The following is a 23,854-nucleotide window of genomic DNA, read 5'->3' as shown; positions in this document are numbered from 1 at the left end:
CTAGACCTAAAAGATGCCTACCTCCACATCCCCATCAGGGAATCGTGCAGAAAATTCCTGTGCTTCAGAGCAGGCAATAAGCACTTTCAGTTCTCTGCACTGACCTTTGGCTTGTCTACTGCTCCTGGAGTATTCACCAAATGCTTGGCCCTGGCTATAGCATTCTGCAGACAGAGAAATATACAGATTTACCCTTACCTGGACGACTGCCTCATTCAGGCAAACAGGAAAGAAAAGTTACTTCAGGATCTTCTCTTTGTCAAATAACTCCTAACTTACCTAGGGTTCACCATCAATGAGAAAAAAAAATCAAAGCAAAACCCCACCAAGAAAATTGTTTTCCTGGTAGCTGTGCTAGACACAGCAACCCTAATGGCCTTCCTATCCCCAAAAAAGCAGAGTTTTCTGACTCTCTACTTCACCCAGCTGGCTTCCAGAAGTCACCTCACTCTGAGGAAGTTCCTGCAAACCCAGGGATACATGGCATCTTGCATCCTTTTCATCCCTCTCACCAGACTTCACATGAGAAAGATTCAGGGGTACTTAAAGAACCTTTGGTATCGGCACTCTCAGTCTCTAGAGACCACTCTCCGACTGATCCCTTGCATAAGGGATGAATTCCTCTGGTGGGCAGAGGCCTGTGCCATGAACAAGGGTCTTCCCTTCATCCTCCACCCTTCTGACCAGACTATCACCACCGTCTCAGACATAGCTTGGGGCACTCACCTAGTAGGCAGGTGCACCCAGGGCCTTTGGAATGCCCATCAACTTCGCTTGGACATCAACTCGAAAGAAATAATGGCAGTGCAAAACGGTCTGACTTCCTTCCAACCCCATCTCAGGGCAGAGGTCCTCCTTATAAAAACAGACAACACCAGAGTAATGTGATGCATCAACAAGCAGGGGGGGGCACCTAGTCTTGCCCCCTGTGCAGGTTAGCTATGAGTCTGTGGCTTACAGCTACCTCCATGGGCCTACACCTAATTGTCCAGTAGTTACCATGGATCAACTGGCAGAAGACCACCTAAGCAGAAACTTGCTGGACCCCCATGAAGGGCAGCTTCACAGAGAAATCTTTCTGCAAATCACCCAGGAGTGGAGGACCCCAGAGGTGGACCTCTTTGCCTCGCACCTCTACCACTAGCTGCACAAGTTTTACACCAGGGAGTTTCCACCTCCTTGCATGGAAGGTGGATGCCTTGACTTTCCCCTGGAGCTCCCTCTTTGTGTACACATACCCTCCTCTGCCCCTTCTTCCCAAGGTTCTGATCAAAATAAGAGAGGAGAGACCAAAAGCCATCCTCATCACTCCAGATTGGCCCAGACAGCATTGGTACCCCTTACTATGTAGTCTGATCTTACAGCCCTCCAAGCTGCTTCCCCCTAAGGTCAGATCTCTTGGCCCAGGAGGGGGGGGAAGGTACTGAACCCAGACATACAGATTCTCAAACTTTCAGCATGGCTCATACACTAAAAACTAACAAGAAGTCACTGTTAAGCAAACAGGTCCTGGACATCATCACAGAGGCCAGAAGGCCCAGCACAAGAAAATCTTATGCAGGAAAGTGGAAAAGATTCTGCTTTTGGAAACCAAGGGGCAGTACCTCCTAACCTTCCATCCCTCTCATCCTGGATTACTTAGCAGAGTTGCTCTATAGTGGCCTCTCCTTCTCTATTAAAATCCATGCCTCTGCCATCTCTGCCCGTTATGATTCAGACCCACCCCTCTTCTCTCATCCATTGGTTAAGCAGTTCCTCAGAGGGGCTTCTAATATCAGGCCTCCCAGAAGACCTCCTACTCCACCTTGGGACCTGAATTATGTGTTAGAGAAACTAATCTTACCTCCTTTCGAATTTGCCGCTTCAACAGAATTGAAATACCTCTCTTGGAAGACTGCCTTCCTACTAGCTATCACCTCTGCCAGAAGGGTCTCAGAACTTCAAGCTCTCATGGCTGTCGAGCCCTTCATAATTTTCCATGCAGACAGAGTCTCCCTGAGGACTAATCCCTCCTTTATGCCCAAGGTGGTATCTGATGTGACCCTTAACCAGCCCATCAACCTTCCCAACTCTCAAAACAAGGAGGAAAGAATTCTACACTCACTAGATGTGCACAGACAACTCGGATACTATCTGGACTGCACTAATCCATTCAGAAAAACTGTCCAGCTTCTTGTAAGTTTTGCCCCAGGGGCAGAGGGGATGCCCATCTCCAAACAAACCATTTCCAAATGGATTCCACACTGTATCCATTTTTGCTACAGACTACATGAGAAACCCATCGGTAGGTCACTCCGTACCCACTCCATTAGGGCAACCTCCACTTCCACTGCCTTCCTCAGAGGAGTTCCTACCAGGGACATATTGGAAGCAGCCACCTGGACCTCTGTCCATACCTTTACAAAGCTTTACCACCTACCTCTGTTTTCGAAGTCTAGGGCAGGGTTTGCCTCTGCAGATGCTCTTCGTGTTACACTGTTGCAGTCATCACATTTGAGTTATCTGCCTGCAGGTAGCCCTCAGCCAGCCTGAATACCAGAGTCTTGGATTCCTGCGTCGGATGCTGTCTCTTCTTCCATGATGTCAGGTCGTCAGGGGTATAAAACATGCAGCCGACACCATTACATCAGTCTTTCTTGCCGTGCGATGCCTGAAGCAGAAGCAGTTCACAAGTGCCGGTCGGCCGACTCCTGAAATTTTCATTTTCAAGTTTCAGAACTAAAGTCTTCAAAAAAAGATAAGAACCCCATTGGGGATCTTTTTTCTTGCTCCAACTGATGTCAGTAAAAGTTAACAATTGTCTTACCTGTGGAAAGCAAATACCTCATAAAGATTTTCATTCGTACTGCATTCCTTGCTTAGGCTCAGACCACGACGTCCCTCGCTGTCGGTTTTGTGCCTTGTTCAACCCCCAAACTATTCGTCGTTGGACTATCTTTGCAGCAAATTATTTTGGTACTCTGTATCAGTACTCCAAAATGGCTTCATTACTGATCTTCCGAAAAAAACATAAAGATAAAGACAGAGACAGACCGCATAGGTCCAAAACTGCTGACGACGCTTCCGTTAAGCTAGTCGCCAGTCTGCCGGTACTCAGTGAGGTGCTTTCGCAGCCCCTGATGCCCGCTACCTCATCAGATTCGCAGGCCTCTACTGAGACCCATTCTGAGTCCGTTTTGCTGCGAAATGCTTCTTCGACTATGGAATCTGCGGATGTCTCTACCATGGATGGGTCCAGAGCCAATGTGCAGGCACCGGCTTCTGAGGGTGTATACAGGCCTACAGACTTGCATTTTAAACCAACGACATCTTCTTCACACCACGCCTAGAAAACCGACGTCCAAACCACATGCTCAGGTTCATATGCCTAAAAAACAAATGCTTAGAATGGCTGAAGACCTTATTACCTTAATTAGGGGAATCCAGCCTTCCCCCTCTGAGAGACCTAGAACTGATTTTCCTTCTGATTCTTCTGATCAGGAATCTGATATTTCTGTTCCTTCTGATTACCTGGATTTGCCCTTATCTACCTATGAGGATTCTGATGCAGAGGATTCCATTCCCTCTGCTTCCCCTCCAGAAGATTTTTCTTTTGGTGAAACCTTGCACACTCTTAGGGAGCATTTCCACTAGGAAAGCCAGGATTACTCTGACTCCAAAAAGAGGCTTAGGGAATTCTTACTCCTTCCTCAACACAGGCCTTTAGCCATCCCTCCTGTTCTGGACATTGTAGATGATGCTTTCTTGGAATCTAGCCTTTCCCCAGACACTTTTCTTCCAGCTCCCAGAAAACCTGACAGGTATTACAGAGTACCTGACTCTCACAAGTTCCTCTTCAAGAATCCTACTGCGGATCCCGAGACCATTTCCCAAGGACCAAAAGGCATTAAGGCTGCTGCTGCCAAAAATCCTACCCCTTCTGATAGAGATTCTAGAGCCTTGGGCAGATGGGGTAAGAAGGTATACACTTCTACTTTGGCCATTAGGGCTTTAAATTGCCAGTTTCATATGTTAAAGTACCAGCAGCCTAATATGGGACTACTTAAACAGAAAATGATGTTGATTCCTGACTGTGCTGAACACAAAGAATTACAGATTATAATGCATTCTGCAGAACAATTTGGTAAACATACTTTGCAATGTGGTTTTGACTCTTTAGAAGCATCTTGCAGGGCTGCTGTCACTGGGTCTGTACTTAGAAGGTATGCTTAGCTTAAGGAGCAAAACTTGCCAGATCATGTTAAAGCTAAATTACTGGATGCTCCCTTAAGTCACGACTACCTGTTTGGCAACAAAGCAGAAGATGTCCTCAAAAGGATGGAGGAAAAAGCTAAATCTATGCAAACTGTTAAAGATTTCCTACAATTACAGCCTCCCAGATTTAGTAGGCATTGGCCTTCAAAGAATTGGTCTTTTCCAGTCTCTTCAAGGCCTTCTCAGTCCAAACCCCAGGGACAGCAGACCACCTAGGTTACAGTCTCAGGCTATGCACAGGCCTAAGCAGCGGGGGGGGCTCCCGCTTCCAAAGCAGGGAGTAGTAAGCCACCCCCCTACGGAAAAATGACACAATGACTTAACCTTAACCCTTCCAAGCCCTGCTCAATTGCCTGCTCCCTTAGGAGGAAAGCACGCCCTGCATGCAAAAAACTGGGAACTCATTACCCAGGACAAATGGGTTTTGAATATAGTTTCCAAAGGATAGAGATTCCACTTCCGCACCCTACCAACTCCAAATGATTGGCCAAACCTACCCCCAAATCAGTGGGCGGAGGCCCAACAGCAGGCTGTTCTTCGTGTTTCACTGTTGCAGTCATTACATTTGGATTATCGCCCTCAGTCAGCCTGATTATCAAGTCTTGGGTCCTGCATCGGTTGCTGTCTCATCTTCTGTGACGTCAGGTAGTCAGGGATATAAAGCATGCAGCCGACGCCATTACATCAGTCTTTCTTGCCTTGCGGTGCCCGAAGCAAGCAGTTCGCAAGTGCCGATCAGCCGACTCCTGAAATTTTCATTTTCGAGTTTCAGAACCGGAGTCTTCAACTAAAGCTAAGTACCCCATTGGGGAAACTTTTTCTTGCTCTAAACCGATGTCAGTAAAAGTTAATAATTGTTTTTCTTGTGGAAAGCAAATACTTCATAAAGATTTTCATTCGTACTGTAATCCTTGCCTAGGCCCGGACCACAATGTACCTCGCTGACAGTTTTATGCCTTATTTAAACCACGAACTATTCATAGTCAGTACATTTTTGCTTCTAAATATTTTGGTACTCTGTAAAGTTATCCAGATATGTCTTTGGTAAGCCACCCGACTACCGACATTCTGAAAAACCACAAAGATAAAGACAGAGACAGGCTGCCTAGGTCCAAAGCTGCTGAAGATGCTTCTCCTAAGCTAGTCGCCAGTTTGCCGGTACTCAGTGAGGTGCTTTCGCAGCCCCTGATACCCTCTACTTCAGATTCGCAGGCATCTACTGAGACCTATTCAGAGTCCGATATGCCACGAGATGCTTCAACTGTGGAACCTGCGGATGTCTCTACCTTGGATGGGTCTGGAGCCGCTGTGCAGGCACTGGCTTCTGAGGGTGTATTCAAGCCTACTGGCTTGCATATTAAACCGACGCCATCTTCTTCTAGGCCTAAAACTCGAACCATGCCTAGGAAACCAACACCCAGACTACATGGTCAGGCCTCTATGCCTAAAAAACAAATAAGAATGGCTGAAAACCTTATTACTTTTATCAGGGGAAGCCAACCTTCCCCCTCTAAGAGACCTAGTACTGAATTTGCTTATGATACTTCTGACCAAGATTCTGAAATTTCTGTCTCCTCTGATGACCAGGATTTACCCTTATCTACCTATGAGGATTCTGATGCAGAGGACTCTATTCCCTTTGCTTCTCCCCCAGAGGATTTTTCTTTTGGTGAAACCTTGCATGCACTTGAGGAGCATTTTCACTGGGAAAGCCAGGATTACTCTGATTCTAAAATGAGGCTTAGAGATTTCTTACTCCTGTCCTAACACAGGCCTTTAGCTATCCCTCCTGTGCTGGACATTGTTGACGATGCCTTTTCGGAATCTAGCCTTTCTCCTGACTCTCTACCTCCTGCTCCCAGAAAACCTGATATATATTACAGGGTTCCTGATTCTCACAAGTTCCTTTTCAAAAATCCTACTGTGGATCCTGAGACTGTTTCACAGGGACCCAAGGGCATTAAGGCTACTACTGCCACAAATCCTATCCCCTCTGATAGAGATTTCAGGGCCCTAGATAGATGGGGTAAGAAAGGTATACACCTCTGCAACCTTGGCCATCAGGGCCTTAAATTGCCAGTTTCATATGTTAAAATATCAGCAGCATATTATTGGATTGCTTAAACAGAAAATTGTGTTGATTCCTGATTGTGCTGAAAATAAGTATTTACAGAATTTAATGCATTCTGTTGAACAGGTTGGAAAACATACTTTGCAATGTGGTTTTGATTCACTAGACGCATCTTGTAGGGCTGCTGTCACCGGGTCTGTACTTAGAAGGCATGTTTGGCTTAAGGAGCAGTCTTTGCCAGATCATGTTAAAACTAAATTGCTGGATGTTCCCTTAAATCAGGATCGCCTGTTTGGTGACAAAGCAGAAGAAGATCTTAAAAAGATGGAGGAAAAAGCTAAATCAATGCAAACTGTTAAAGATTTCTTACAAGTGCAGCCTCCTAGATTTAGTAGGCATTGGCCCTCAAAAATGTGGTCCTTTCCTACCTCTTCCAGGCCTTCTCAGTTCAAACCCAGAACCAGCAGAACACCCAGGCTTCAGTCCCAGGGTACACACAGGACTATGCAGTGGGGGGCTCCTACTTCCAAATCAGGGAGTAGTAAGACTCTCCCCTATGGTAAGCTGTCTCACTGACTTAACTTTAAAACTTCCAAGCACTTCTCAATTGACTGCTCCTTCAGGGAGAAAGATTGCTCTGCAAGCAAAAAAACTGGGAGCTCATTACCCAGGACAAATGGGTTTTAAACATGGTTTCCCCAAGGATACAGATTTCACTTCCACACGTTACCAACCCCAAACGGTTGGCCAGATCTACCCCAAATCAGTGGGCAGAGGCTCAAAAGTGGCTATTCAGACTGTACCAGAAGAGGAAAAGGGACAAGGTTTCTACTCAAGACTTTTCCTGGTACCCAGAAAAGACAACTCATGGCGTCTTATCCTGGACCTGTCTATCCTAAACACCTTTTTGGTGATTCCAAAATTCAAGATGCTAACTCTTCACCAGATGCTTCCCATGATAGGCAAAGATGCCTGGCTGGCAACACTGGATTTAAAGGAAGCCTACCTGCACATCCCAATCAGGGAATCTTGCAGAAAATACCTACGCTTTAAAGCAGGCTGCATGCACTATCAGTTCTCTGCACTGCCCTTTGGCTTATCCTCTGTGCCCAGGGTATTCACAAAGTGCCTAGCTCTAGTCATTGCATTTTATATATTTAGTGCAATTGTAATAGTTTTATAAGAAGGAAGGAAGACATTTCTAACAAGAATACAATAAAACACAACATTTGATAAGATATGTGCACAAGATATGTAAATAAAATCTCTACATGATCTACATTTGTACTGGTATAAGGAGGAGGAAAGAAAAGGATAGGCATGGAAACATGAAATGTTTAAGGAATATTTAGTGTGAAAACTGAGAGGAAGGAAGGATGCTGGAAAGAAGTTAGGAGAATACATCCTAATGAGACAGAATTTGCTTACTGTTGCACAATATTCATAATGTGGGTTTGTATTCCAAACCTGGTTTCCTCCGATTTAAGTTTGCTTTGTTGCTGCCATGTACCCACTCGCTCATAAGCGCACTGACTTCTGTTTTAGCAGGTAATGGCTGTGGCATTTTCTGGAACTTCTGTATCAAAACCACAGGTGCATTCATGTAATGCTTCTAAGCTTATTTAGTTGATTGTGTCTGGCCAGACCTCTCAGTCTCATATTGTTAGAAATCTGGACAAAAATAAAAATAATGGGAGACAAAATCCCAAATTTGGGGACAGATTTTAAATACATCCCTTAAAAACTTGGAAACCGGTTTTGCAATTAGAATGCTTTCTCTAAAGCATATTAGTCCTAAAGTTCAAACATTTGTAGAGACTACAATCATCAGTGACAGAAAAACTCATTTTATGAGGAGCAGTCCAGAAATATAAAGCAAAAATCTGGATATTCTGCAGAATTCTAGACAATTAAGAGGCGTGTGTCTGGCAGAGGCATTAAATGCACACCCCAACTACTAGCAAAATTCGACTCCATGCACTAACATCATTAATTTGCTTTTAAGTTTAATTTGAATCAGTCCCTCTGTAAATATCAGTAAGGAAAACAGAGCAGATGGAGTCTGAGTTTTGCAAATTAAATGAGTGTGATATATACCTTTTTCTTTTCAGAGCAGCTTAGCTGATCCTTTTGACCCTTTGCAACCCATCTGTGTAAGCACAGTGAAGCTTATTTACAATTATCCTAGTTCTGGAGGTGTGCATGTTTTATTTAAATTAGACAATTGTCTCCTTAAAACACCTGCATGTAAATAAACTGGCTGTGTTAAACTGTTTAAATGTCCTGTCAGCATGAGCTTGCCACCTATTGCCTAATCTGATATGCAAACATTTTATGAAAGAAACTTTCAGTGCAGGGAAGCTGCCACGGTAGCTGTGTTCTTACCTGAGAAGGAAAGGGTGATGCAGAAGGTGGAACTGTGTGAGACCTTTGTAGTGAAACAAGGCAAGATGTTTGCTATGGTTTGATTTGAACAAACATGTTGATGTTGCTGTGATTGTTTTTTTTTTTTCAAGCATGACTTCCAGATCTTTTCTAAGATGTAACAGTTGCAGGTGTGTTTCAAGCTGTCTTGACATGGTCTGTCTGTGAGCAAAGACATATTAATACCTGATTTGCACATGCAAACTCTTAAACTGCTTGATGTCCTGTGAAGTTCATGTGCCTTTATTCAGTAGACATGTTTTGGAACTGTAGTTTAATGGGCTAAGTCCTTCTGCCATGTTTGATAAAATCATTATGCTGTGCTTGCTTAGCTGGGAATAGCAAGGTACCTTTGGCTCATATGTGCTCCCTTCTCATTCATAAGGACACCTGGGAAGAATGCTTTTACAGAGGGATGGAGTTAAATATAAAGGAACCCAGTGGTTGAAATGAATCAGTTGCTGCATTTTAGGACATTAATGTGTATATAATTGTTTGACTGCAGACACAACCTTAGTATGTACTAACTTCTTGAGTTTATATTTCCATTGGACGTTTGTTGTTTGTGAGTTGTTATTCTAGATGCTCATTAGTACTTTTATTTATTTAAGTATATATTTTTTCAATCTTATTCTAGACATGGCGTCTGATATGATGTTTGCCTTGGATGGAATCCAAGTGTTGCCCCCTATCGACTGTAATCAATCTGGAGGGACAGATCATGGATCCACTGACTCTGACCTCGAATCAGAAAGTGGAAAGGAGTCTAGCACAGAGAGTCAGAGAGATGCAGAGTGCAATGAGTGGAGATCTCTTTCAGAGGAAGGAATTAATGAGAGTTCCTCTGGAGTCGAAGATGAGGATGAAGAAAATGAACAAGAAAATGATTCTAAACAGGCTGATGAAGAAGGTGATGAAAATGGAACTGACAACGAACATCACCATTTACACCAAAAAACCCTCGTATCAAATGATAAGCAGGTATATTATAATTGCACTTTCCCTTTTTAATGTTCAGAATAGGTTCTTAAAGCAAGGGAAATGATTCATAAGAAAAATTAGGTCTTATTGGCAAAAATCTCTGTTCAGTGTAAGAAACTATTAACTCAGATTACACTGGTAGTATGAAGCTATTAACTCCAGTAATGTTGCAGTTCATTTGTCAAGAAATTGGTTAAAATTACCAGAGGCATATCGCACATCACTGAATGTCATGAATGAAATAAGCAGCCATAATAAATTGATTTAGCCTGCTACAGTCACTCTGAACATGGCTTTGTACCTGTGAAGCACTTCGTAATGAGCTTGTATATTTTGGAAGAAACATAGAGATGGTTTCTTAAAATTCTCCTTTCCTGTTCTTGATTAGGAATGCATTAAATACAGTCATTCTGACCACAAGGATAGATTTACATGTTCAGGGTTTATAACATTTGCTGTGCATTTCTAGTATATTAAGATTTTACAGACCCAGCTTAGGAATTTGTAACAGTGACATGCATGCATTGCTTTGTTTCACATATTCTGGAATAGTCTTTTTCAGATGAGGAGCAACGTTAGTTGTGATTGCCACATTACTTTAGGCAGATTTGTAGATTTTTTTCACTCTGAAGTTAACTAAGAATACATCTTGGAGCTCTTGTTTACACTATTTTGTGTATAGTTGCTCAGTTATTTGTGGAATTGCTGTGTATGACTCCAGATGTGTGAATTTTGGTAGAAATACTGTCATGGGCCATTGTAGAAATGGGGGTTCTTTTCCCACATGCAGCAGTCTTGCATTTTTTATTATACAGGGGTACAAGAGGTAGATATCCTTCTATCTACATGGCAGGTGTGAGGGGCTGTGCCCTCACATAAAACACATTTGTTTATTTTTATTGTAATTTTTTTGTCTGGTAAAACAGCATTCTCCATTCTCTGTAATACATTTTGCAGTTTTCCTAATCTTAGTTTTGGGGTAGAAGTTGGTATCCATTATCAATCCAAACACTGAGAACAGTGGTGGATTGATTACATTTTTCATGCAGGCTTTCAGTGCGAAGTCAGACAACTCCGTGCTTAGCCGATACTGACATTCTTCTGGTAAAGTGGGAATTGGAGGCAAGAAATAAATGTATTTTGCTTCATTCACAGATCTCTTGTCTTAGTACTCTTCCCCCCAAAACGGGTTTCATCTCCAGAATAGCTGCTGCTGTATGCTGGATGGCTGCTGTATATTGTTACAAGGAGATGACGGTCAGTTTTGTTCCATCTCTTAAATCCCTGTCCTTCCGTAAGCATGGATATGTAGATGTGTCAGTGGGAGGTACGAATCCATGCTTAGTAGCTGCACCCTTCCAAATGGCAAGCTTTGCCAGAGACACTGCTGTTGACTTTATTCTTAACCCACCCCATCTTCAAAAAGGGACTCTCCAGCAGAACTAAATACCCTCACCCTTGTACCTGAAAAAGCAGAAAAGCCTTTGTACCACTTAGACTGTTGTGGAAGCTGCTCATGCTACTACTGAAACACAGGTTACAGGTAGTAAAGATGGCACAACCTCCTTCAGTAGTAGTGGCCCAAATAAAGGGCTTTTATGTTTCCAAGGTATTGATCTGTCCACCTGGTGTTATCTAGATTATTTGGTCTGATGCTGTTCATAAAATATAGCACTTTGTAAACTTTGTGTACCTTTAGTCAGGAGGTCTCTTGTGAGTATATGAACATATACTTTGGGGTGGCATTGTTTATTTTTTGTTTTCAAACTTTTGTAAGGTATTGCTTTTTCTTCAGCTACAAGTCTGTCAGTTATTTACCGTAAATGTCTACCGAGTTAGTACAATAAGTCACAGTCATTTGATAATCCAGTAGCTAGATTGATGTAAAGTACCTTAATTCCTCCACAGACTTTAAAATACAGAGTAAGACTATTGCGATTTAAAACAGATTTAAAAAGCTGTAATGTAATAAAGGTGTATAGGCTTGTATGATATTAAAGCTTTTTAAGTATTGTGCCAGACAGTACTAAGGGTTACCCAAATAGTATTAAGAGTTATGGAATATTGTAGGCTAAATGATTGCTTTCATTTACAGTCATGTATATGCCATGTTGATCCTTCTATACTGTCTTATACTTGTGCCTTGAAAATACATACTGGTGTGTAATAGGGTATCGCTAAACAGTAACTATCTAAAGGGATAGTGGAGCCCTAAATGAAAGACCTGCTCTGGGTGAGTTTTAGTTAAATTTAGAACAGAAGTTGCTGTTTAAAAGTGTTAATTAGTAGGGCATATAAAACATTGCACGATAACTGTAAGAATTAATCAGAGGAGGTTAGAAAAGATGGGAAAGAGAGACTAGAAAAGCAATTTACAGTACAAGGGAAAATGGGAAGACATATGTATGGCTCCTAAGTATGCAACAAAGTCCAGAAATTTCAGGATTTTTGCTTAGAAGTTTATGCGAAAGTATTTTTGGATCCCAAACAGACTTCAAATAATTTCCCTCATGTAGATAAGAAATGCTGGAGGTGTGATGGGGAAGAAAGAGGTAACTTAGACCTTTTTTTTTTTTTTTTTTTTTTTTTTTTTAAGAAGTGTAATGGGGTGGAAGATTTTAAAAATTCCTTACAGTGTACTGTGTCAGAAATATTGGGGGAGCAAATGTCTGCAACTGTGGAAATTATTATTTTGAGCTGGGACATAGGATCTTTATTGTCTAGACATAGTAAGACCTTATTAAGTTTAATTCTTTTGGCCGCCAAAAAATATTTCTAGGAAATGGAAATCAAAAGCTAAATTTGAAGCGTTAAATATTGTAAAAGAGATAAAAGAACTGGAAGTGGGATGTTTAGAAAAGGGACAGAGCAAGTTACATAGAAATAAATGGAGTTTGTTGGAGCAGTCCATGTAGAATAACATTCAGGTGGAGGAGCAAGTTTTAAGGGAAGGCAGTAACTGAGCAGTTTATGGTAATCTTAAATTGAATGGCAGCTGTTATAAAGAAAGAAAACAGTAATGTATGTAAATGAAAAAAATGTTAATATGGTTTATTTTCTTTGCTATTAATGTATATGTGCCTGTGTCTTAAGTGATAATTTAACAAAGGTGTATAAAAAACCCAATAACTAGTTAAAATCAAATAAAAAATCTTGCATTATTCAGGCAAATCATTTTGATAGCTATGCCAAAGTACAGGTCAGTAAGGCTACTAAAACACAAAAAATCATTAACTGCCATTTCCTTAACTCCTTTAAGTAGAGAGAGACTATAAAATAAACATTGTATTACTTTAAAAAAGATGCATTTATTTGTTAGATAATGCCATTAAACTGTACATTGTTGTGCAATTGTCAGCAAATCATTAATAATAATGATAATAATAATTAAGGTGAGAATACCCTGTCCACTAATGAGGTAACCCCCCCATCTTACCTGAAGACTGTGATTAATAAAGATGCACACAGAAAAAATATATATTTCCATTGTACAAACATTAGTTAAAAAGGTTAAAACTTTTTTGTTAGGTTGTTTAAATACTGCAAGTGCCACCATAATCTTTTTTCCTTGGTCTCACACTATAATGGACACCTTTCGCTTAGCTTATATAGAAACAGAAGCTTATGTTTGTTGTCTTGTTTGTGTGTGTATTAATCCAAGGGACCTAAACTGTGATGTTTCTTTTTTGAAGGCAGTGATGACCTAGAGTATAATTGTTTGATTCCTGGTTGCCCTTGTCAACTGCTTTCCACATTTTTTTTTCTTTTGAGACAACTCACTTACCTTGTATACAAACAGAAGCCTAAATCAGTAGTTGTGAGTTTAAAGTGGTTGTGCAAATTGCACATGACACAGAGGTGCTAAAATGCATCTTCTAGTTGCTGTAGAGTGGGTGTGACTAGTATGACCTGCAAGGCCAAGGGAAGTACTATTTTATGTTCACTGTGGTGCTCTGACTCCACTTGTGACTTTTGGTTGTGCACAGTAATATGCAGTCTGGTCATTTATATTTGTAGCATAACTTGCTAGTTTAGCATCATTGCAGTAACATGAATATCTCATGAAATAGCTGATAAGTGACTTGATGTTCTTCGTGTTTCACTGTTGCAGTCATTACATTTGGGTAATCTGCTGGCAGGTCAGTCGGCCTGATTTAACAAAGTCTTGGGTCCTCCGTCGGTTGCTGTCCCTTCTTCCATGACGTCAGGTCGTCAGGGGTATAAAACATGCATCCGACACCATTACATCAGTCTTTCTTGCTGTGCGGTACCCGAAGCAGAAGCAGTTCGCAAGTGCCAGTCAGCCGACTCCTGAAATTTTCATTTTCGAGTTTCAGAACCGAAGTCTTCATCTTAAAGCTAAGTACCCCATTGGGGAAACTTTTTCTTGCTCATTACCGATGTCTTCTTGCTCTTTACCGATGTCAGTAAAAGTTAATAATTGTATTACTTCTGGAAAGCAAAGATTTTAATTTGTACTGTATTCCTTGCCAATGCCCTGACCATGACGTACATTGGTGTCGGTTTTGTGCTTTATTTAATCAGCACACTATCCGTCGTCGGTACATTTTTGCTTCTAAGTATTTTGGTTCTCTGTTTAATTATCCAGAAATGTCATGGGTTAACCATCCAACTACTGGGATTCCAAAAAAACGCAAAGATAAAGACAGAGACAGGCCACCGAGGTCCAAAACTGCCTACGACGCTTCTCCTAAGCCAGTCGCCAGTTCACCGGTACTCAGTGAGGCGCTTTCGCAGCCCCTGATACCCGCTAATTCTGATTCGCAGGCCTCTACTGAGACCCATTCGGAGTACGGTATGCCGTGAGCTGCTTCGCCTATGGAACCCGTGGATGTCTCTACCTTGGATAGGTCCGGAGCTGATGTGCAGGCACCGGCTTCTGAGGGTGTATTCAGGCCTACAGACTTGCATATTACAAAGACTCCACCTTCATTACTAAGGTCTAAATCTATGTCTAAAAACGTGACGCCCAGGCCACATGTTCAGGCCCCTGTGCCTAAAAAACAAATTATCAAAATGGCTGAAGATTTAATTACTCTAATCAAGGGTAGTCACCCCCCCCAAGAGGCCTAAGGCTGAGTTTGATTATGAATCTTCTGATCAGATTTCTGTTTCTTCTGACTCTTCTAATGACCTGGGTTTGTTCATTCTTACTTATGAGGATTCTGATGCAGAGGAGTCCATTCCCTCTGCTTCCCCTCCTGATGATTTTTCTTTTGGGGAAACTTTACATACCTTAAGGGAGCATTTCCACTGGGAAAGTCAGGAATTTTCTGATTCAAAAAAGAGGCTTAGGGATTTCCTCCTTCTACCTCAGCATAGGCCTTTGGCCATACCTCCTGTACTAGACATTGTTGATGATGTGTTTTCAGAATCCAGTATGACGCCTGATTCCCTACCTCCAGCTCCTAGTAAACCTGACAGATACTACAGGGTTCCTGAGTCCCACAAGTTCCTTTTCAAAAATCCTGTTGCAGATCCAGAAACCATTTCTCAGGGGCCAAAGGGCATTAAGGCTTCTACTGCTAAAAATACTACCCCTTCTGATAGAGATTCCAGGGTGCTGGATAGATGGGGTAAGAAGGTTTATAGTTCTGCAATCAGGGTTTTAAACTGCCAGTTTCATATGTTAAAATATCAACAGCATACTATTGGACTGCTTAAACAGAAAATTATGTTGATTCCTGACTGTGTGGAAAATAAAGATTTACAGGATCTATTGCATTCTGCTGAACAAGTTGGAAAACATACTTTGCAATGTGGTTTTGATTCTTTAGAGGCCTCGTGCAGGGCTGCTGTTACTGGGCCTGTGCTTAGAAGGCATGCTTGGCTTAAGGAGCAATCTCTGCCTGATCATGTTAAAGTAAAATTGTTGGATGCTCCTTTAAATCAGGACCACCTGTTTGGCAATAAGGCTAAAGAAGTTCTAAAAAAGATGGAAGATAAAGCTAAATCTATGCAAATTGTTGAGGATTTCTTACAAGTGCAACCTCCAAGATTTAGTAGGCACTGGCCTACTAAGAATTGGTCTTTTCCAGCTCCTTCCAGATCCTCATCAAGCCAAACCCAGACACACCAAAAGCACCAGGTTTCAGTCCGAAGGGACTCTCCGATCTAAGCAATGGGGGGCCTCCACTTCCAAATCTGGAAATAACAAGACACCCCCCTATGGTAAACAGTCTCAATTACTTCCTTTTAAAATTTCCAAGCACTTACCTTTTAGCCGCCCCTTTGGGGGGAAAGATTGCTCTTCATGCAAAGAACTGGGAACTCATAACCCAGGACAAATGGGTTTTAAAATATAGTGTCGCAGGGGTACAAATTTCATTTCCACACATTGCCAACACCAAATGGGTGGCCAGACCTGCCCCCAAATCAGTGGGCAGAGGCTCAAAAACAAGTGCTTTCCCTCTTAAACATGGGGGCTATTCAACCAGTACCAGAAGAGAAAAAAGGGCAAGGTTTCTACTCCAGGCTTTTTCTGGTACCCAGAAAAGACAAATCATGGCATCCAATTCTGGACCTGTCTACTCTAAACACCTTTCTGGACATTCCAAAATTCAAGATGCTGACTCTTCACCAGCTACTTCCTATGCTATGCTAGATTTAAAAGAAGCATATCTGCACATCTCAATCAGGGAATCTTGCAGAAGATTCCTCCGCTTCAAAGCAGGCTACTTGCATTATCAGTTCTCTGCACTGCCCTTTGGCTTGTCGACTGCGTCCCGGGTATTCACAAAGTGCCTGGCTCCAGTTATTGCATTTTGCAGGCAAAGAAATATTCAAATATATCCATACCTAGACGATTGTCTAATTCAGGCAGAAAACCAGGGCATACTTCTCAGTCATCTGGCATTTGTAAAAAGGGTTCTAACTTGTCTGGGGAACACCATAAACAAAAAGAAATCACAACTGGTATCCTCTCGACAGATTACATTCCTGAGTGCAAGCTTGAATACAACTGCCCAGATGGCTTTCCTCATGCCAGAGAAGCAAATTTAATTGGTAACTTACTTCAAACAAGTGGCCACAAAAACCCTGCTATCTGCAAGACAAATACTGCAAGCCTTGGGGTTCATGGCCTCCTGCATTCTTCTAATTGCATATGCAAGACTGCATATGAGGAAACTACAGTGGTACTTAAAAATTCTATGGAGTCAACATTGTCACAGTCTGGAAACAATGATTCCTATCATACCTTGCCTACGCCTGGAATTCCTATGGTGGGCAGAGGCCTGCCACCAAAACAAGGGACTGCCATTCACACTACCCCCTGCCACCCAAACCCTAACTACAAATGCATCAGACTGTGCATGGGGGGGCACACCTGGCAGGAAAGTGCATTCAGGGCAAATGGAGCCCAAATCAAATGCACCTACATATCAATCAGAAATAAATTTTAGCTGTACAGAATGCTCTGACAGCCTTCAAGGACTACATTCTTCCAGGACAACTAATGATAAAGACGGACAACACCACGGTTATGTGGTACATAAACAAGCAGGGGGGTACACATTCTTACCCCCTCTGCAGACTAGCCATGGCATTGTGGAACACAGCCTTGAGATACCAAGTGCACCTACAAGCTCAATTCCTGCCAGGAAATTTGAATACACTGGCAGACGGACTAAGCAGAAATCTCATGGACCCACACAAGTGGAAACTGGAACCACGGATTTTCAACATGTTGACAAGCAGATGGGGGAGCCCAGACATAGATCTATTTGCCTCACCCCAGAACTACCAGTTGACAAGTTTTGCACAAGGACTCCCCACAAAAAAGCCTGGAAAGTGGATGCTCTGTCCTTCAGCTGGAAAAACCTATCCGTTTACACCTTTCCCCCCTCTGCCTCTGCTCTCCAAAGTTCTTCTAAAAGTCAAACAGGACAAACCAAGAATGATTTTGATTGCTCCAGACTGACCACGCCAGCACTGGTGGCCACTCCTGCACAGTGTGTCACAAATATCTCCATGGCACCTGCCTCAGACCCCTTCCTTGCTGTCTCAGCAGGAGAACCAAATTCTGCACTGTCAGCTTCCAACATTGAATCTTGCAGCCTGGCTAATCACTTAAATTCACCCTTATCATCCCTCAGCAAACCTGTGATGGATGTCATCTTGGAGGCAAGAAGACCTAGTACTAGTAAATCTTATGCTGGCAAATGGAAAAGATTCTGTGCCTGGAACCAGTCTTTAGGGATGAGCACAGCAGTGCCCAATTTACCTCAGATTTTGCAATACTTAACTGAGATGCTTCACAAGGGCCGGTCTTTTTCCACTGTTAAAATCCACGCTTCAGCTATTTCAGCTCACTATAACACAGAACCACACCTCTTCTCTCATCCCCTGTTCAAGCAGTATCTCAGAGGGGCAAAGAACTTGAGACCACCAAGGAGAGCTCCTACCCCTGCCTGGGATCTTAACTTTGTTTTGGAAAAACTCACTCTACCTCCTTTCGAGCCAGCTGCTACTGCAGACTTAAATTTTTTTTCTTGGAAAACAGCCTTCCTTTTAGCAATCACTTCAGCTAGAAGGATATCTGAATTACAGGCCCTTATGGCAGTGGAACCTTTCATCATCTTTCATGCGGACAGGTTATCTCTGAGGACCAATCCATCCTTCATGCCCAAGGTGGTTTCCAGTGTGGCTCTTAATCAGTCCATTCATTTGCCAACCTTCGTTCCCAATCCACAGAACAAAGGGGAACGGATTCTGCATTCCTTGGATGTGCACAGACAGCTTAGATTCTACTTCGACAGTACTAAATCTCGAAGAAAATCTGAACCATTGCTGGTAGCATTTGCTGCAGGAGCAGAGGGGAAGGCTATTTCTAAACAAACCATTTCAAAATGGATAAGCCCTTGCATTCATTTCTGCTACAAGTACCATGGAAAACCTGTTCCCCAGGGGATCAGATCTCACTCCACCAGGGCTGCATCTACTTCTGCAGCCTTCCTCAGAGGTGTTCCTACTAGGGATATTCTAGAAGCTGCTACCTGGATTTCTGTACATACTTTTACCAGGCATTATCATTTACCAATTTTCTCTAAATCCAGAGCTGGCTTTGCCACTGCTGTCCTGCAGGGCCTTATAACTGGTCCTAATGCTGTATAATCTCCTCCTTCCAACCATAGCTTTGGGAATCTACCCAAATGTAATGACTGCAACAGTGAAACACGAAGAACATAGTACAGCTGTGTACACTTACCATAAATGTAGATGTTCGAGTGTATTCACTGTTGCAGTCCTGATTACCCTCCCTCCAGTCCTCTACTTTTCTCTGGCTACCTTCTTTTACTATGCTTAAAAGCCTTTTTGGTGTATTTGCTTTTGATTGAGGTATATTTTTGTGTTTTTATTTTTATTTGCTCCCCATTAGGAGGGCACCTGACATCTGGGGCAAGAAAAACTGATGTATGTTTTATACCCCTGACGTCATGGAAGAAGGGACAGCAACCGACGCAGGACCCAAGACTTTGTTAATCAGGCCGACTGAGGGCAACCTGCCAGCAGATTACCCAAATGTAATGACTGCAACAGTGAATACACTTGAACATCTACATTTATGGTAAGTGTACACAACTGTACTTTTTCTGTAGCATACTCTGGTGTTACTGTTGTAACTGACGTTGACAAGTTTCTCAAAAGTGCAACAAATCTGTTTATTCATTTAACATTTTTATAAAAGCATTCCAGGTGAAAGTTAATCATTTTAGTTGATAGGTTTCTTTACTGACATCCATCCATCCATACTTAGGAGGAGATATTAAACCGAAATCTCATCTGCCTGAGTTGGTGGTAGCTCTGGTGGATGTACAAGATCCCAAGGAACTGTTGAAAAGAGTGGGAGCTTTACTAAGATCAGAAAAACAGAAAAGCAAAATACCAAAAGACTTCAGTAAAGGCAAGAAACATTCACAAACAAACAAAAACTAAATGACTCACTGACTCAGTAGTTCAGTCTGTTAGATGCCTTGCATGCAGTACATTTTGCATGCAGTACATTTCCCCCATCGTCAACTTTGTACTTCCAGCAAACACCTCCTTTGACGTATATAAACCCAATAAAAATATAGGAAAATCCCTCTACAAATACTCTGTTGCACATGCTTGGAACTCACTCCCTCAAAACATAAGAAGCATTCTTCAAAAACACCTGTTCAAAAAAGAACATTTTTCTTTAGAGTACATGGTCCTGCCCTTGTCTAATAGCCCCCACTTGATCTAGCATGTTCTCAACTTTAACTCCTTTTCTATATTCTCCTATTTACTTCCTTGTCACTTCCATAGCATATATATTATACATAAATATATATATATATATATATATATATATATATATATTCACATATATCGTTAATACAAAAATGTTTTTGATTGAATGGTTTATCTATTTGTATGTACTTCATGTGGGATATTCTCTAGACCTATCAATTATTTAACCTACTCTATGTACAGCTATTCTCTAACTGTTGATTTTCTTATGTTTCATGGTGGTTTTATTTTTTACTCTTATTTTTGTTTTTGATTTGATTTTTATTGTAAAAATATGTAATACTTCTGGAGTTTTTCTCCTTGGGTCTCCACTGAAAATGGGCCCCTGGCTCAGTTGGACTAACCCGGTTAACAAATGTCAATAAATAAATAAAATAAATTAGTCTCCCCACCCTTTCACCCTTAACACCATAAACAAATTAGCTTAAAGTATTCAAATCCGAAATCTGATTATACAATATTTCTCTATACCATCCTTTGCATTTAAAACATACAGAGGAATACTATTTTTTTACCTGGACTATTGACACACTGTGCCATTCAAAGCACTGTGATGTCCTTATGCAGTCATCTCATAAGTCACTGTCCCAATAGGCAAAGTCTTCCAAAAACAGAAACATTTATCCCAAAATCAAGATCCCAGGACAGTCCAACAAGGGATGAACCACATAAAAGAGAAGGTCCAGTCCCTCAGTAAGTAACAGACTTCTTTAATAACAGGCAAGATTAGCGCTTTCGTCTTGCGTACAAGACTTCATCAGATGCCCCCATTTAACATTTCATCCTATTTATATCATGCTTAATTACCTCTAATTAACATTTAAAGACAGTATAACAATTTAACAACACCACCATTATTTATATATATATTACAATTTTAGGTGGGTTTTGGTAATGTGTAACAACATTTTTATGGGTTTATGGATGTCTTCAAGTGTTTTTATTCATCATTTTTTAATAGTAACTAAATTGTTATACTGTCTTTAAATGTTAGAGGTAATTAAGCATGATATAAATAGTTAATGGTGTTAAATTCTTATACTGTCTTTAAATGTTAGAGGTAATTAAGCATGATATAAATAGGATGACATGTTAAATGGGGGCATCTGATGAAGTCTTGTACACAAGACGAAAGCACTAATCTTGCCTGTTATTAAAGAAGTTTACTTACTGAGAGACTGGACCTTCTCTTTTATGTGGTTGAGTCTCCAACAATGGATGAAGACAATATTTCTACCTAGTTACAATAAGAGCAACATTGTTCTGCATAATGCTTATTTTATTGCCCCTTAAAACCCTTAGGAAAGTCTCCACAAGACATCTGTACACATTACCCACCCCAGATGTCTTTTCTGCTTACTAGCTTTGCTGTGTTTAATGTCAGAAAGATGCAGCCATAGGTCTATTAAAAAGAAATTCCACACATTTCTAAGTACCAACTTTTACTTATTTTAGAAAGTAAAGGCAGTTTCTTGTCCCTAATTTTGTAAACATCCAGGTGCTCTCATGTACTCAAGTGCCTCTTCTGTTTCTTACCTCCATCACAAAATAGTACCATAACTTTCTGTTAAGTATTTGTGAAGTATAAACAAATATATATGTATGTATAAATAAAACATGCAAAAAAGTACTGGATGGAGAAGCCTCAAGCCTCCCTGCTGTTCCTTTTTATATGGAACACCTTTCTTCACAGGATTTAAACAATATCCCCAAAATAACTGAAAAATAAAGTTCACTTAACTTTTTTCTTAGGCAGCATGAAACAAGAAAATACTCATCTATTATTGCTATGTATCTAAAAAACTGATTGTATTAAATAAACTGTTTTGTAGAAGGTCAACCCAAAACATTCATATGTGCTTACATTAAACTGTAAAGCATCCAAACATCTTTACCTGTCAGTCGAAAAGCACTTTCTTGGTCCCAGAAGAAATCTCCAGAGCCTCAGCAGAAGTCATAGAGAAAGGAATATCAAAATGCATTCCAGCACAACCAATACCAGAACATTTGACTTACTAATAGATAAATTCACTGTCTGTAATTTGGCTTATGTTCAGTCAAAGACTTGCATTTTACTACAAAAATTAAATCATCTGTTTATCTCAAAGTGACGCACAAAACCAAAAAGCTGTTGCTGTATTCAGGAAGTTCTAACTATATGTCTCCGATTTCAGTGGTTATCTACGAAATAGTATCTACAGCTGCTAAGTATGTAGTACAGGTATTCCCCCTCGGTCCTTTCCATCTGTGGTTTTGATGCTAAGCTTTTTTTTTATTATTATGAATAAAATGTTGGTTTCGCCACATCACTTCTGTTAGGTTCATGTTTCCTTTCTGAATACTCTGGTTATTTTTTTAAACCGCTTTAAATTCCTGTATATTGAGTAATGGCATAGGTACATGTATTAATAGAAAAGTAAAGAAACCATAATGCATTGTACATGTATGTTTTCTTTTTTAACAGTTGTAATTCACTCTGACATTCCATAAATTCCTGCAAGTCATGCTTTTCCTGAAGTTACACTCTGCCTCCTAAACATTATTCTTAGTACATTTTTCTCACAAATTCCATTTATTTCTGTGTAGTAGTTTGCTTCTTCCCTTTTCTAAAGATCCCACTGCCAGCTGTTTTATCTCCTTCACAACTTTAAATGCTTCAGTTAAGTTGTCAGTTAAGTTGTTTTAAATTTTGATTTCAATTTTCTAGTAATTGCATTTTTGGCAGTCAGTTACATTAAACTTCCATCTCCAAAATGAGGAACACTAGCCCTCATAATGTGAAACAAATGGGCAAAATGTGGAACCCATACTAACAGCTTACTAGTAACTTCAACTAGAAAGGTTATAGGATGGTTAAAATATGCTGGTTTTGCTTATAAAAATATCTTTTAATGAATTAATATCATTATTTTCTGTTTCCCATGGATATCAGTTAAAAAATTCCTAACACTGAATGTGTGACAGACCCTTTCAATGTGGAACTTCAAGGAACATGAACTTTAAGAACCCAAATGACGTACGTTCCTTGTAATGAGGTACACGTGGGAAGAATGATTATCACCTTGCTAAGTTAAAATATTAAACTTAATAAGGCGTTACGAAGTCTAGGGAATTCAGTTTCTATATCCCAGCTCAAAAGAATTGTTTCCTCAGTTATAATAATTTGATTTCCTAACCTGTCTGACAAAGTACTTGTGTTGAATTTTTAAAATTTGCTACTTGTTACATTTCCAAAAAACATGTTCCCAGTTTACTCTTTTTTCCCATCAAACCCCCAGCATTTGCTGTCTACTTGAAGAAAAATGATTTAAAGTCTGAAGACTTAATTAAAAACTCAAACAGAGCTGGTCCTTCAGTTTATCCTTTTCTGTACCTACTAGAGAAGGCAGACTCCAAACTGCAGTCTAACATCTGCTTGGCCTCGTCTCAGTGTATTACCGTTTTGTCATTAGTTATTTGCTCCATTACCTTAGCTTTTTTGATAATATTCTCCAGGAAATTCCAGCCCCTCTTGCTTGTATACTATGTCCTTACTTGCACTCATCCCTATTGGCAAAATCTCCTGTCTCCATTCACATGTTGGCTTAGTTCTCAAAACACTTTATGCTCCTTTATAAATTTAATATTCTGTGTGGTTATTATTGTCATTAAGCGCATGTGTCAAAAATGCTGCTTTCTCCTTATTTTATGAACTCCCCACCCATTTCAACATTTTTGCTTTCCACTTTTATTTGTAGTTTTCTGCTCGTCTTATGTATAGTTATTGTAATAATTCTAAACCTGCTTGCTCTGTGGAAGAAAAAAAAAATGTACCCCACGTAAATCTTA

At 40.7% G+C, this 23,854-nt stretch overlaps 1 protein-coding gene across 1 annotated transcript in view; it reads left to right on the top strand.

The window, feature by feature from the left end:
- LOC122800245 (smoothelin-like) overlaps positions 1-23,854 on the top strand; it is a gene marked incomplete in the record, with an annotated part of 1,328,624 nt that overhangs the window by 736,887 nt on the left and 567,883 nt on the right. Inside the window, 1 exon segment of the mRNA XM_044069736.1 lies at positions 9,387-9,730. Coding sequence (XP_043925671.1) covers positions 9,387-9,730 — 344 coding nt within the window.

This window comes from Protopterus annectens, chromosome 4.part0 (genome assembly GCF_019279795.1).
Source record: "Protopterus annectens isolate FY-2018-M chromosome 4.part0, PAN1.0, whole genome shotgun sequence".
Taxonomy (NCBI): Eukaryota; Metazoa; Chordata; order Ceratodontiformes; family Protopteridae; genus Protopterus; species Protopterus annectens.
Note: the sequence above shows the minus strand (reverse complement) of the source record. Positions and strands in the feature narration are given on the sequence as shown.